General features: G+C 35.1%; 2 protein-coding genes and 1 long non-coding RNA gene across 4 annotated transcripts; 1 reads left to right on the forward strand and 2 right to left on the reverse strand.

The window, feature by feature from the left end:
* Window positions 1-750: 750 nt before the first annotated feature.
* LOC118050101 (uncharacterized) lies at window positions 751-4,276 on the reverse strand. 2 transcript variants are annotated; one of them, XM_035060340.2, is made up of 4 exons: window positions 4,037-4,276; window positions 3,237-3,542; window positions 2,849-3,028; window positions 751-1,650 (listed from the first exon to the last, which is right to left on the reverse strand). In XM_035060340.2, the coding sequence occupies exons 2-4, from the start codon at window positions 3,486-3,488 to the stop codon at window positions 982-984; spliced, it is 1,101 nt and encodes a 366-aa protein (XP_034916231.1). In that variant the 5' UTR covers window positions 3,489-3,542; window positions 4,037-4,276; the 3' UTR covers window positions 751-981. The 2 variants fall into 2 exon arrangements, with proteins under 2 accessions (XP_034916231.1, XP_034916230.1); XM_035060339.2 differs by having other exon boundaries at window positions 4,080-4,275.
* Window positions 4,277-9,076: 4,800 nt separating this feature from the next.
* LOC140955483 (uncharacterized) lies at window positions 9,077-11,108 on the reverse strand. The gene is made up of 2 exons (XR_012169624.1): window positions 11,040-11,108; window positions 9,077-10,902 (listed from the first exon to the last, which is right to left on the reverse strand). It is a non-coding gene; the product is annotated as an uncharacterized lncRNA (long non-coding RNA).
* Window positions 11,109-11,936: 828 nt separating this feature from the next.
* On the forward strand, window positions 11,937-14,301 carry LOC118050100 (uncharacterized). Its single transcript, XM_035060337.2, has 5 exons — window positions 11,937-12,403; window positions 12,503-12,580; window positions 12,888-12,969; window positions 13,469-13,611; window positions 13,909-14,301. The coding sequence occupies exons 1-5, from the start codon at window positions 12,125-12,127 to the stop codon at window positions 14,116-14,118; spliced, it is 792 nt and encodes a 263-aa protein (XP_034916228.1). The 5' UTR covers window positions 11,937-12,124; the 3' UTR covers window positions 14,119-14,301.
* The last annotated feature ends 574 nt before the right edge of the window (window positions 14,302-14,875 follow it).

Here is a 14,875-nt window from a genome sequence, read left to right on the forward strand (position 1 = left end):
GGGCCCTAAACACTCAATTCAATGGCGCCACAAGTCCATTTCCCACTTAAATAGAATAAGGTTGAATGCAGAAGAGACAACCAAGCATGATCCCACAAATATATTCCTGTTTATAAATACATGGAAGAGATGTAAAGGTAGGCTCTGACGTCCTTTTAATTGAGCCCACGAACCACAAGTGCAATTCTACTTTAATGACGCGAATTTAAAGATAGTTCTTACAAAGAAATTTCCTGATTCTAGACAAGTCAAATTCAAAGCTTTAACTAAGCTAAAGTCCTAAACAGTATAATGTTATCAGATCATGAGATCAAGGTCACTTAAACTTTATGAGATTAGACTAATCCTTGTACCGACTGTCGACTGACAGCCTAGGAAAATATGTGGTTGATTATAACCACGCATACCATCAAAATTCGTGTCCTTCTACCCTTTATGCAAGGAAAAACTTGGGCAGAAATGGAAAAAGAAGTGATACTGACCTCTCTATTGAAAGTGGAAGAGCTGTTCAATAGCATATATATCTGAGAAGCTACAAGCTCATCGTCGGATACACCGCATCAAGCTAAGCATGTGCTGTGCTTATCCCTTCCATTTACTCTTTAATCCTGCATCCCTTTAAAAGTCCCAGGTAACAACATGTCATGACTGCTTGCCCTCTAGGGGTGAGAAATATGACAGATAGGCACCAAATACAGAAAAAAAAAAAAATTACATGCAGAAAAGCCACATAGACGATAACACGATCCATGACAAATTCCTACACTTATAATACTTCCTGTTTAATTAAAAGGAAAATAAAAGGGAGTTCACAAGTTAATAGCAGAGAAGGAAAAAAAACACAAGAAAAGCCTATACCGTACAAGCAAGCTATACAATGTGTTCACCACCATGAAGAAAACCTCAAAAAAGACAGATGGCCTGTCTTACATTACATGCTTCCATACTGTACTTCCTACAGCTACGTACGTAGATTGTCAGTTAACAGGAAGGGACACCAAGCCAGCTCACTGTCCGGTCCAATAAACTCAAGGCCCACGGAGCCAAAATATGGGCTACCCTTGGCAGTGTTGGATAAGTAAGTGTGCCGAGTATGAACCAGTTGATGCTTAGAAGAGCAACTGCATCAGAAGCAGGTTTGTTCTTTATAGTGGAGAAAAATTGAACCACACTTTTCAGTGACATGCCAACAACAGTGAAGAGTGCTACCACAAGGGGCATGCAAGGATCTTCAGCTTCCCAGATGATCATTCCTACCAAAAGTGATAGCACAGCACTGAAAAGAGACTGAGAGAGTGCAGCCTCCCTGCTATTTATCAGAGCCTCATTAACGTCCAAATTCCTTGAGAAAACACCCGTTGTAACTTGGTGGATGGCCACACTATCTGTGGATTCAGCTTTCAAGCAGTTGACAAATTCTGATTTGCACTTGCAGTCGCCCTCCCATCCCTCTCTGTGCATCATCAGGTCTTGGAATAGGATTTCAGTTCCTTTATAGTCAGATTTCCATGACTGGATACCAGAAGAAATGCCATAGTTGTCAGCAATGATATTATGGCCATTGTCTCTGTGATCATGATCTTTAAAGCTCCCACGACCTTTACCCAGATTTTCCTTCAGCTGAGCATTTTCAGCCTTCAGATCCTGCAACTGTTGGAACCCACATATTTTTTCATTTGCACAGAATACAATCACAATGTGTAGGCAAAGCAGTAGCATAGAATTCAACTTATATAGATGCATAAGTTGTAAGGGTTATGGGAAACTGACAGAAACTTGCAGATATAGATCCAAAATCTAACCTAGATTAAGCAATTCCCTGACATTATTTGTTTGTGGTATGCCCTATCTAATTTTTTGGCATGTCAAGTAAGATTTTGTCAATTCGTCCCCTTCCAAATTTGTAAGCATTGCTAAATTGCTAATTTCAAATTGACTAGGAAGGTCGGGAAAGAATGGCATCTCTACCAGGTTGTCTATCCTTGAATCGAGTAAACACCAACTACTACTTTAGAACACAGCATTCAGATTTTACAGCAATTGCTTCAACATCAGATCACGGTGAGAAAAAGGACAGATAGATAACAAGATCGGTTATCTACTATGCTAAGACCTGAAAGGATGAACCAATCAATCTGACACGTGCAAAGGAAAAGGGAGGTTACGATAACCAAACAAATGCAGGTTATCCAACATATTAGGCTGGACACATTGTTAGACATGGCAACTTTATGGGCAACACTTTTTCAATAAACTTCTTATCAAAACTTCGATCCAAAGGTTGATTCTCAGTAAATCATTATGAACAAGATAGTCCAGCTAAAAGGTGATCATGCATTAACAGTCAATGCTGACGCACAAAGTCTGCTCATCTTTTGCCACTAAAACGTATGCCATCGAGATAAGCCATGGCTGAAAAAGCTATAAAATCTCAATGATTTAGACTACAGAATTCGCCCATTTAGAAGAGAAACTAAGCCTGCAACAGGTTACTGCTTATTTTTTAATTTGTTCAAGAAGAGAGTCTTCAAGTGCCTGTTTATTAGAAATCAGTTCAGAAATGGAGACTGATGTCTGCAATTAAACGATAGAATTAGTCTACAGGCCAGGTCCCAATAACGCAAATTGAGTATTGAAATAAAAGTTCAAATCGGAACACTTCTCTCCATTTTCTTCCTGGTTGGACAACCAAAACATGTCAATTACAAGGGAAACAATTTCATAAAGGCACCTGCAATGTGTAATTTAAAAGTATGACATTGTAATTGCCATCACCAAACATTAGATGATTGAAACCACAAATTAACTTAATCAATTAACTCAATTTTCCGGAGGGTAGAGCAATTACCTCAACCTCTAGAAATTCAATTTTGGCAATGGCCTTGTCATTTTCCTCTTCAACTTCGGTTAACATTGATTCCAAAATTCTAATTTCTTTATCTGCTGTCTGGAGCTGGCCATGAAGTTCCTTCCTTTCCCAAATAAGATTATCCAATTCGATCTGCATCCGAAGCAGATGGTCTTCCAGCTGAAAATCATAATAGCAAAGCAGCTTAAAAAATGTATCAAAAGCAAACGTAACTCCAATTAACCATTAACATACAGTCATGTAGGTCCTAGCTAGCTAAGAAACCAGAAAATACGAATCCTCACACAAATTGATAACCCATCAAGACTAAAAACAAAAAAAAAATCTTATATAGGAAAGCCATAGAAATCAAAGAGTTAAAACTAACCATCTTCTCCCTTGGTAAGGCAGTCCAAACCCGACCAGGAAAAAGTATAAGACCGACAAAGCAAACCATGGCCTTCCAGAACATATTTAGATGAAAATTGATTGTGACTAACAGCAGCTCTATCCAAGTGTGAATCGCAATAAACATGATTTTGACAGGAATCATGATGGCCAATTTGCATAATGAGAAAGGCTTTGTCACCAAGATTAAAGCAGTAGCCATTGATTCCGGAAATAGCACCACTGGATCCATTATAATTGACCAATTAAGTTCATTTGTTGCTCAATTACGACACGTCCGCGAGCGCTGCGTAGAGGTTTAAAGCAGAATATTAACTAATTATTCATAGCTACGATATGATTCAAGATCAGTCCAAGAAATTCTGTAATCAGTTACTCCATTCAGGAACATTTTAGGCAATAATGAAGATAGAAAGACAAAGTCAAAATCCTCCTCTGCGCTGAACATATTCAGGAATTAGCATTGAGTATTGACAGATAATGAACGATTCTCGAAATAACTTGGATCTTAAAAGTAGGGAAATCTGAAGCAAGCAAGAAAGCTACTAAATTTGGCTTCAAGATAGCAACGTTTTGGATAAAAAAACTGCTGAAACCAAAAACACATCTGCCCAGCTCTTTCAAAAGGGAAATTGAGATAATTGGAAACGTAGGTGCATGCAGTTTCTCAAGTTGCAGCACCAGCACTCAAGAAGCAATAAAGGAAAGGTAAAAACATTCAAAAGAACCCACAAGTACTTGAAGAGAGAGGGAGAGACAGAGAGAGAGGGAGAGACTTACTCAGAAATGAAATCAAAGTAATGAAGAGGGGGGGGCGACTTACTCGGAAATGAAATCAAAGTAATTGAGTGAGGCAGCACTGAAAGATAGAATCTTTTTGGAGAGAAAGAGAGAGCCAAAGACAGACACGTAAAGGGAGAGGCGGGCGAGTCAGAAATCGTAACCAGTGATAAGAAGAGGAGAGAAGAGGAGAAGAGAAGAGGTGGCAACGAGAGAATTGTCATGGCTGACACGTGGCTGCTGCCTGCATCTTCTATGTACTTGTCTCGTACACAGTATAGTACCAAACAAACCAAGATTGATATTTATCCACTTCGGTTTTAATTTTAGATATTTATCCACTTCGGTTTTTATTTTGAATGATTTAAAATTATTGTGTAATTTGGACACAAATGGAGGTTTTTGTAATATTCAGGTATTTTTTTTATAATATCTTTAAACTTTTGGATAGTCATTGTAATTCCATAGTACTTGAGGTTTTTTTTTTTAAAAAAAATTCACCCTTCATAAATTTTTAAAATCTTGGTGAGCAAAATCAAAATCAATCAAATATTATTTCTTTTAATTTAATATATATATATTTTATAGTATTTAATATCATGTGTGTTTTTATTTTTTAAATTTGAATATATTTGATTTTGATTAATTAAAAAGATATAAAATTAATTTTTTTGTATCACGTAAAAAATACAATCAAAAGAGCAATAATTATTAAAAAAAAAGTTGAGAATCAATTAATGTACATGGGAACAATGTTCAATTCTAGTTAATGGATCCATAGACACACACAATAAACATAACTTTGAGCACCTGAAATTAAATAAACAAACGTGTATAAATATATGATTTTATTAAATATATAATCGAGTACAATCTCTATCTAAAGTATTTTTTGAAAATAATAAGACAATTCTCTGATTCTTCCCTTCGATTTGATATATGTGACTTGATTTATTTGTGAAATCAAACAAAGATTTATGTTTGCAAAAACACAAATTTGAATGTATATTATGAAGCGAGATTTGATGCTTTGAAGAGTATCTTTAATTTGTCTTCAAAGTGTTGTTGAAAAACTCCTATGAGACATTTAGGTTGATCCAATAGAGTTTTGTTCTTTGTAGACTTCAAGCGTAAACGAAAGAGATCTGAGAACTTTTGAGAAAGTTTCTTTACTTGAAGAGCTTGTCTGAAGGAAATTTGTATTTCTAAGAATTCTTCTTCTTTTTTTTTTTTTTCTAAGTTGAGACCCTCTATTTATAGAGGTTTGTAGGGGCTTCCAAGTTCTTTTCCAATGCTACATTATATGATTTTATTGGTTGATTTTTATTGATGGGATCTTGTATTTATGACAAGATATCTTGGATATCTCATCTCAAATATTAACTTTTTATTGACCAAGAAATATATGAAGGCTAATTTATTTTCCAAGTCATTTATTTTACCCTTTCATAAAAAAATAAAATAAAAATAACATATAGCGAAATTTGATTGGTAAAATTTTTTGTTTCTACAAATGCCCTCCAAACAAGTTTACTTACTTTTAAAAACAAGTGGGCATGTCTCAAAAATATGGTTGAGAGAGCTTTGTACTTTAAATATAATTTCGATTAAAACTTGATTTGATCATATTAAATTTTCACAGTAAATAGATATATCTTATTGTGAAAATAAAATATGATGGTAAAAAATAAAAATTTATGAACCAATTTTGATTGATATTTATCAAATCAAATAATAGAATAAAAGTTTAGTACCTTACTTGAAACAATTACATATTTAGGGACTAAATAAAATTGATATCGAATATTGATAAAAAAAAAAAATCTATCATGATTTGATAACAATATTTCCTCACAGAATAGGAACCATTGTAATTGTCCCTTTTTGATTTTGTCATTACTATGCTTTGAGCAGGAAAATAAAATTTGACTTCCCCGTCTACTTGTTTCGAATGAGGAAATGAATTGCTCTGTTTTTTTTTTTCTTCTTCTTTTTTGCCGACTTTGCTCTCACAGAATAAGAAAGATTTATTGATTTAGATTAGGAAAGGATTCCTGGGGTGGTTATAAAAGAGCATTACATTGCCCCTTTCTTGTTACCAACCACGCAGCCTCAACGTAGCAACTAAACGTCTCACTTCAAAATCAATATCGAACTTTTTGGCTGTTTCATGAATTGAATTGGTCAGAATTGTCAAGTGTTGTTGGGCATGGTTAGCATCTATGGACATAATTGGTCAGCTGGAGGTCCGTTAGAATTTTGTCGGGTCAGGTGACTACTTGGTGATATCATTACTTTTCGCAACCTAGCAGTACTTTTGTTCCTTTGCTAGCAGTGTAGCTTCCACATAGCAGTCCAGCATCACCAACGGTCTTAGCATGTATACATGGCTCTTTAGTGTTTGTTTTACAACCGCAAGTTTTCTTTTGTTATGTTTTTGTATGTATACAGGACACAATTCTGAGTTGTCGACAAATTCAAAAGCCTGTAAAATTGGATGTATCGTTTGTTGCAGACATATTCCACATGATTTATATATCAGACTAAAACAGCAAAGTTGAATTTCTGCTATGGTTGGTTTATAAGTATAATTGAAATCCAAGTTGAGGTTTTGCAACGCTGACAACGGCAAGAGGAATGATTAAGTGGAATCTTTCTACAACAAACATTTCATCCTAATCATTGCTACCATAAATTATGATATATTCTCAGCCTTGAATTGATAGATTACGATGTGTTCTCTTAGCTCTTGATTATTTCTGCAAACATTGCGAGTTCAAGGCTACTTTTCCTACAGCTCTAGAATTCATCAGGCATGAAGGCCAAAGCAATCCCACCATTTCAGCCTTATAAATAAAAGAGCTTCCGCAAGTGTTTTTCCTTCTCGTTTGCATCATAAATCAATGTCATTCGCTCGGAGTCTTATAAATTCTTCCTGCAGCTTCTCAACCATATTAACATTTTTTTTTTTTTTTTGCATTTTGCAGGGCTTTCTCCACTTGAATAACTCTATGACTTGTTCATATTTAATGAATGGATCGTATCTTCAATGATACAAGTATTTGTCCCATGATAGATTATAACTCAATTTTTTTTAACATTCTTTCGAATTTGGATGTAGGTTAACCGCCTAACCTGAGTTCTATGTGAGTTTTTTTGGTGATATGAATTCCTTACTGTAATATTTCACAAGGCTTGATGTTTAAAGAGTTTTTTTTTTTTTTTTTTGTCATGATTTTTAAATTGTTTTATTATGACCTATCGGTATTGGTTTTGGCAATTCATAACCTCATCACTCTTTTTTGGCTTTTTCTCAAGGTAATCTCTTACCCTTTTTATTATTATTATTATTATTATTATTATTATTATTATCTTTAGGATATATAAATATCATGGGATTTATAATCTTGTTCCCTATCACTTCTTTTAAATATGCACCTAATACGCACTATATTGTTTTTTTAGATAGTGACTTTCAGGAATTTTTCTTCTTTTTCTTCTAAAAGATTCTTGGTAATTGAAGACAAGTATTGTAGGACAAGCCTTCGCATATATGAACTCGTTGTCGGTCCATTTGCTAAGAAGTGGCCTTTCAAAAGCATAAGCATTTGACTTTATGATTATTGGAGACTTCTTATGAATTTTATGGTCATGATAGTTTGCCTTAATAAGTTGTACAACTTCAATTCTCATTTCCACATTCAATAACTTTTTTGGTTGATCTGTTACTATTAAACTATCGTAAACGTGATGGAGATGCAACTTGCAAAGATTATTTTCCAATCTCTCGTGCATTTGAGTATACTTTTAAGTATTGGAAATGGGTAGAAGACATTTTTTTTTCCAAAAAGTTGCAAGTACCTATTTATTGCTTTTGTTAAAAAAATCCAATTAAAAAAATAAAACAAAAAAAGATCTAAGTCAACCCAGTTAACTTGTCAAAATCATGACACGGGTCATAATACCAAGATAACCTCATATAAAGTAAAGAGAAAAAACAATATGTGTCGACCCAAGTTAACCAGCCAAACTCACTACTCGAGTCATCATACTGGGATAATCCTATAAAAAGCAGATCGAAATAGATTATGAATTTCAATTCTCAATAAACCTATTGTTGAAGGATAAAATTAAAAAAAATATATAAAAAAATACATAATAAAACAACCCAAGCCTACTCGCAAAACTCATGATCTAAGTCAATGGATCAGAATAACCTCATAGAAAACAAATCAAAATAAATCATGAAACTTAATTCTTAATCAATCAAATGTTAAAGCATAAAATTGAAAAAAAAAAATTCAATTAAAAAAAAACTCGAGTCAAACGAATAAACCCATCAAATCCATGATATGAGTCACGAGACTAGAATAACCATAAAAAAAACCAGATCATAACAAAACATAAAAACTTAATCTTCAATAAAATAAATATAAAATGATAAAATTAATTAAAGAAAGAAAAAACAACATAGATTAAAAACAAAACAAAAAAATGTTGTAAATAATATTTCGGGAGGGGTGCATAATAAAATCTCTTTCTGCTTTGGGTTTTGTTAATTATAAATTTTAATTAGGTGGCTTAGAATTTTGAGCACGCCAGAGGCAAAGCTTCAGATTAAAGGAGGGGTGAGATGCCATGAGGAAGTAACTAGAAAAGCGCACTTCCCTTCCTAAAATGAAATCACCAAAAGATCTACCAATTGAAAAAAGGGATTTCTTTTTCACAAGCTTGCAGATAGTTGTAGATGCTTTTTGCTGGTTTTAAGGCTCCATCAATGGCTACTTTTTTCTTAACACAATAGCGGCTGCAGCACTTAGGTTGCTGAAAGCTCCATATGTATATATAAAGTTTGAGGCTGTGATGCGCAGTACCCTTCCACTTTCCTTTTCTTCTTCTTTTTACCTTTTTAATTCATCACTAACCAAAAGTTCATAACTAGTTTTTTTTTAATCACCAGTTTACTCAAGATCAAGATCAAAAGACTGGAAAGGAGAAAAAAAAAGCAACATATATATATATATATATGCGCTCCTAGGAGAAAGAAAAAACCGTAGTTTGGTTTGTATTAATTTTTGGAACCTGTGATTGCTTGCACTAAACCTATACTTAGCCTAAAGAAAGGATTAAGAAAAAAAACCCCTGAAGAAATACATGATAATTAAATTAAGGAGAAATAAGAAAGAACAGATATCCAAATCCAAAACCAAAAGATGAGCAAATCAATCACTTAGACCTGGAGGAGCAACGTCTTTTTATGTAGCTTCCATTTGATGCATGAAATTGTAGTTGACAATTCAAGTGACACAAGAACTTAACTGAGCCAAGAACCCCAACTCTCCACTGAGCTCTTACACCTCCTTTCAACTCAAAACTCACCTCATCCTTCTTAAGGGATTCATCCACATGATTCATTTGCACAGGATTTAATGGTATAGGATCCGAGGTGTATTCATAGTTAAAATCAACTGAACTATTCTTCTTCACCTCATATGGAGTCGCAGTTGACAATACTGCTATCCTATTCCCATCAAAGAACAGTTCAATATTGAAATTTGAGAACCTGGCATGGGCCTTCATGTTGTCATTCCTCGACCTTACCACGATGTTTACTTGCGTTACAAGTACCCCGGCTCCGTCGTAGCTGAAATGAGGGAGATAAGCACCGACAACGCTGATGACCGGAACTCTTGGGTGAATTACCATGTAGCCAACGAAGATGACGATGCCGGCAATGATTATTGCCATGGTGAGGATGGCACAAAAGATAGCAGCAAACCACCATAGAAAATGGGTTCGAGGTGGGGGGGTGGATAGAAATTTCTTGGTCATAATTGACGGCGGCGGTGACAAGTAATAAATGGCACTCTAGGAGTGGCAACATCCGGCTTTTCGGTGTTTTGAGGCGATTCTTATGTTATGAAGAAAGGTAAATTCTTAACAGGAGTAGAGGTAGGCAGCAAGGTAAAGAATTTCAAGGTGGGTTCTTGGCTCTCTTTGGTGGGGAAGGTTAGGTATCTTCTTTTCCTAGTTTTAGAGCATATGTGGTGTCTACGATTTGTCCATCTTACTGTTATTGTAGTAGTGTACCTGAAGAGCCTCTTTTCTTCTCTATCAAGGAATCTTTAGCTTAGGTAACCACACCCTTTTTATCCATCCTGCCTTGAGAAAACATATTCTTATCTTGCAATTCAATTCAAAGTAAACACCTCCTTATTTTTAATGAAAAGCTAGAGCCATCTCTCTAATTTATAAATTATTGGACGTCCTATGTGGATTCCCACTAAAAAAGTACTGTAGCTGTCCGCTTGTTGAAATTGGTGGTGAAAGTAAAGCAGCTTCAAAGCTTACCCAATTTTCGTTTCCTTGCATAATAACGGGATCATTTCCAAAGACGAAGAACGGGGCAATGATCATCTTGTGCCCTTTGATTCATCTGTGAAATATTCGAGTGTTCGGCAGATCCATTGTTTACAACTATGCTCTTAATACTTTCAATTCTTAGTTGTGGCGAATCCTCCATTCTATTTCGAGCCCCGCAAACCATCGCACTCCCAACTTTTGAGGCCTTTTAACCCTTTCATCCAATTCAGTCAAGAAAGTTTGTTAGTTTGATTAACACTTTTAGCTGACAACTCCTTGATTTATTCTTAAGATTTGGTCAATCTAAACGCTATCCAGAGAGTCCGAGTTTGGTTCCAACTTTCCAATTGAGATTTTAAGGCGTTGGGGTCACAGTTTTCAGCCACAGCCTCCATGGTCTGTGGGATTTGGTTAGTTTTAACAAAGAGGAGAGTGGGTTCAGCCTAGCAATCAGTAATGGCAAAACTAAATGAATGAATATTTCGGTCCTCGATTGTTGTTGTCTGTGTCAAAAGAATCAAGCAATATACAAAAATCAATAGCTTTACAGTTCATTACTGCTACTTCTATTCTAAAAATCCAGTCTTTTCCTAATTTAAACATGCCCATATGGAGAGAGAGAGGGGGAGAGAGAGAGAACCTGTAGTGTTGATGACTGTCGGAGAGAGGCAAGCCCGTCAGATAGGAACATCGAGAACTCACGTGCCGCCCATCCGTGCCCCCTTTGGAGTTTATTCATGTTTAAGGGAAACCTCAATTTGCCCCTTCAAATATTATCTCATAAACAATGTCACCCCCTCCATGCGCCAACCCATTCATTTTAAGTAATGATGTTTGATAATATAATTATAGTTATTTTTTATTTAAAAATATATTAAAATAATTTTTTTATTTGACATCAAGTGTATTAAAATAATTAAAACATCAAAAAAATTAATTTAAACAAAGAAAAAATAAAAATAAAATTATTTTTTTTCAAAAACACTTTTAAAATACAAAAACAAACAAGGAGCAGTTTCATGTTTCAGACCTGTGTTTTAAGCTAAAAAATATTATTTTTTATATTTTTAGTTAAAAATTCAGTTTTTTACCCAGCAATAAACGAACTCTAAATATCTAGTAATCATTAAAAAAAAACTCCATCCATTCAATGTGCAACTACATACCTAATATGCCACAACACATAATTTCAGTGTAAAATTGTCTTCTAGAACATTTTAAAACTTATTTTGATGTCTTAAATGACAGTACCAAAAAAATTAGATGAAATCTTTTAACCGCTATGATAGCAAAATACTAAGGGTTGATACCTTTAATATTGGCTATTGTTAGGGATAAAACTGATAAAATCAAAAGTACTTGAAACTGAATTGATAATAGTAATATATTAGGGGGCTAAATTGAGGTTTTCATCTATGATTTATATAGAAATTCACAGAAACACGTCAATGTTTGGGTTAAGATGAGTACAGTTTAACTGCTTAACATGCTTCCAAGTTCCATACTTTCATTGGCTTAAATTTAAAAAAAGAAAAAAAAAATCTAAACTTATGTGGTTCCAGTTTCCGTGAATCATCAATCTTGCTAGCCAGCGCATGCACTTCCAACTCACTGTACCTATCATTCATGCCAGAAGCTCTCACCATCGTTTTCACTCAGTGAACTTGGTGCCTCCAACTCACTGTACCTATCATTCATGCCAGAAGCTCTCTACTTTCATCCACCATGAACCCTTCCCGACCCATCATTTCAAGACCCATCAAAATACCACCTTTCGTGCTCAAGACTTGTAATTTGAGTCCATATTCTAAAAGGGTATCTGGGTTTAGCCCACATGGACGTGTTATTAGATTCTCACCTGCTGTGACCAAATGTTCAAGAGCTCGTGATGTTCATTTAGCAGCTGCAGAAGCTACACAATCTTCTTGTTCTTCATCTCGTGCATCCCCTGTAATTGCATCAAAGATACTCGAATTCGAATCTATAGAGGAGAACATAGAGAAGGTATATAACAATAACTAAGCAATTCTTTGTTTTTGTGTGTTTTATACCATCATCATCATTATTATTAGCATTAATTAATTTTGTTTGAATGATGTGCAGGTTATTTATCGATGTCGGTTCTTGGCGATTCTTGGGGTTTTGGGCTCTATGGTTGGATCGTTTCTCTGTTTCATAAAGGTGCTGCTTCTCCAAACTCTTAAGTTAATCTTTCTTGGGTTTCAATTTCTAAATTTTCAGTTCAGTTTTCATGAAATTAAACTGAAATTCTCATTGTTTTTCCACAAATATTGATGCAAGTGTAAGCATTAAGTTCAATTATGAAAGCAATAGCAACACTACCTGCATGTGATTTCAAATTGTCAATTACATGCCGTTAAGGACGGCTCTTTTGAGCTCAAGTATAGTACTTTCAATTTGGTTGAAGGTACTGATCATTACATTGTTACGGTGTATTAATCATCACATCATTTACTTTGATTTGCAGGGCTGCACTTATGTTGGGTCAGCTTTCATGCAATACCTCGTCAATCGTAGCAAAGTGATTATATTGCTGGTCGAGGCCATAGGTGTGTGATTGGGAATAGTTTTCAGTATTAATGGCTATGCCTTTCTTCATTATTTTGAAGTAATTGAACCCACAACTAGCACACAATGTTCTTTTAGCATTCCATCAAATTAAGCCTTGTATCATGCATGTTTCTCAATGGGTTAATCTAATGCTTTGTAATGCGGTAGTTGCGGGGCAAGTAAACCTATTTCTTTGTTCTCCCTGGTAGAATTCTGGAATTGATTGATGACCTGTAAAAGAACTCAAAACTAAGATAAAGGATTTGGCTCATGTATACTTATTTTTCAGCTTGGTGAGTAGGTCACCAGACTACTTGCAATTGCTAGATATATATCAAATCACCATACATGCATTTGCTGAAGGGGTTGGGTTCATCTTTTGGATGTCTTTTTTTCTCCGTGAACTTCCATCTCTTCATTCTCCATCTTCTACAGTGCCTGCTTTGTTGCTGAAAAGCTCCCTAGAAATTTACTGATGACTGTTTTATTGGACCCCAGATCTCTATCTTTTGGGAACAGTGATGCTAGTCTTTGGAATGGGTCTATATGAACTCTTTGTTAGCAATCTTGACCTTGCAAAGCAGGTGTCAACAGGGAAAGCACCAAACAGGTCAAGTTTATTCGGCTTATTTGCCTTGAAGGTATCTTTGATTCTCTTAAACAACAGCAATTTTTATACTTTAGCAATGCATGTAATATGATGCAGCTAATGTTTCGTAGAAATAGTAGCCTTCTTGATGAGCGGGCAAATATTTATATTGCCTGTTGGTTGGGAACTATACCCTTTAGTTTGCATATCCAAATGATATCTTATTTGATACTTGACCTTCCTAAGAGTAGAACTATAAGAAAAATTATGTTTGCCATTTATGGTGTTGTTGACTTGTTTCTGTGCACCCCGGTTAATTGAGATCTTCTCTCTTTACCTTTTCTGGCAGGAACGACCGAAATGGTTAGAAGTGAAAACTGTTAATGAGCTGAAAACCAAGCTTGGCCATGTCATAGTAATGCTTCTTCTGATCGGCTTCTTTGAAAAGAGTAAGACGGCAATCATACTCTCTCCCATTGATTTACTTTGCTTCTCAGCTTCTGTCTTCCTTTGCTCTGGTTGCCTCTACTTGTTATCTAAGCTTGGCGACACCAAATGACATGTATAATTTCCCCAAGAGTTAAAATGATTAGAAAATGCTGTCTATAGAAAAAGTGGAAACTAATGTGAACAAGTGAGGTCAAAGAGTTCGTTCCACAAATCTGATAGTGGCATGTAATGAAACCTTAACCATATGCTCACTGCAATAAAATCACTCTATGTGCATTTAGTTTTTGTTTGAGCTTCTGGAACCAGTTGGACTCCACTAACTAGTTGATCATTCAAACAATTTATATGTGGCTGTATGTTGATGAACTCAATTTCCTATAGAAATGCTGCTTGTTTCTTCTTTCCTCCCTTAATTGAAATTGCACGCTCTTTGGTCGACAACACTCTCAACTCCATAGAGTGACTCCTTGATCTATATTATCTTGCTTTCCCCTTGCTTATGAACAGGCAGAGCCAAGCTCCTACCATTATTGAACTTTGAATTTTAATAATTGCTTTGGAATTTGAGACTAGATTCTCAAGCCCCCAAATTCCTGAAGCTATAACCCTGTTCTTCTCATTTTATTTAATCTTTGTTTAGGTTTCAGTATAGCGCACTAACTCTGCCTTCATTGTAAGTTGTGAGAACCTTGGTGCCTGCATTATACAAAAATGATAAAACAGAAGATATGTTTTGATGTGTAAATGATTAACAAGTATCTTAATTTTCCAAACTATAAGTTACCGTATCGTCCTCTATTAAGAACTCCAAGCTTGCTTTGCTAACATGGCAGTGTTGAAGAGATTAATATCTTCAATTGTCGGTG

The sequence above is a fragment of the Populus alba genome, chromosome 4, assembly GCF_005239225.2.
Source record: "Populus alba chromosome 4, ASM523922v2, whole genome shotgun sequence".
NCBI lineage: Eukaryota > Viridiplantae > Streptophyta > Magnoliopsida > Malpighiales > Salicaceae > Populus > Populus alba.

Bases quoted from the DNA above. Each gene is read 5' to 3' on its own strand.
- LOC118050101 (XM_035060340.2), bottom strand. From the start codon at position 3,488: ATGGATCCAGTGGTGCTATTTCCGGAATCAATGGCTACTGCTTTAATC. The intron at 3,029-3,236 runs GTTAGTTTTAAC...TATGATTTTCAG, and splicing joins CCTTACCAAGGGAGAAGATG to CTGGAAGACCATCTGCTTCG. The intron at 1,651-2,848 runs GTAATTGCTCTA...GGGTTCCAACAG, and splicing joins TTGAATTTCTAGAGGTTGAG to TTGCAGGATCTGAAGGCTGA.
- LOC118050100 (XM_035060337.2), top strand. From the start codon at position 12,125: ATGAACCCTTCCCGACCCATCATTTCAAGACCCATCAAAATACCACCT. The intron at 12,581-12,887 runs GTGCTGCTTCTC...TTTGATTTGCAG, and splicing joins CGTTTCTCTGTTTCATAAAG to GGCTGCACTTATGTTGGGTC. The intron at 13,612-13,908 runs GTATCTTTGATT...CTTTTCTGGCAG, and splicing joins TCGGCTTATTTGCCTTGAAG to GAACGACCGAAATGGTTAGA.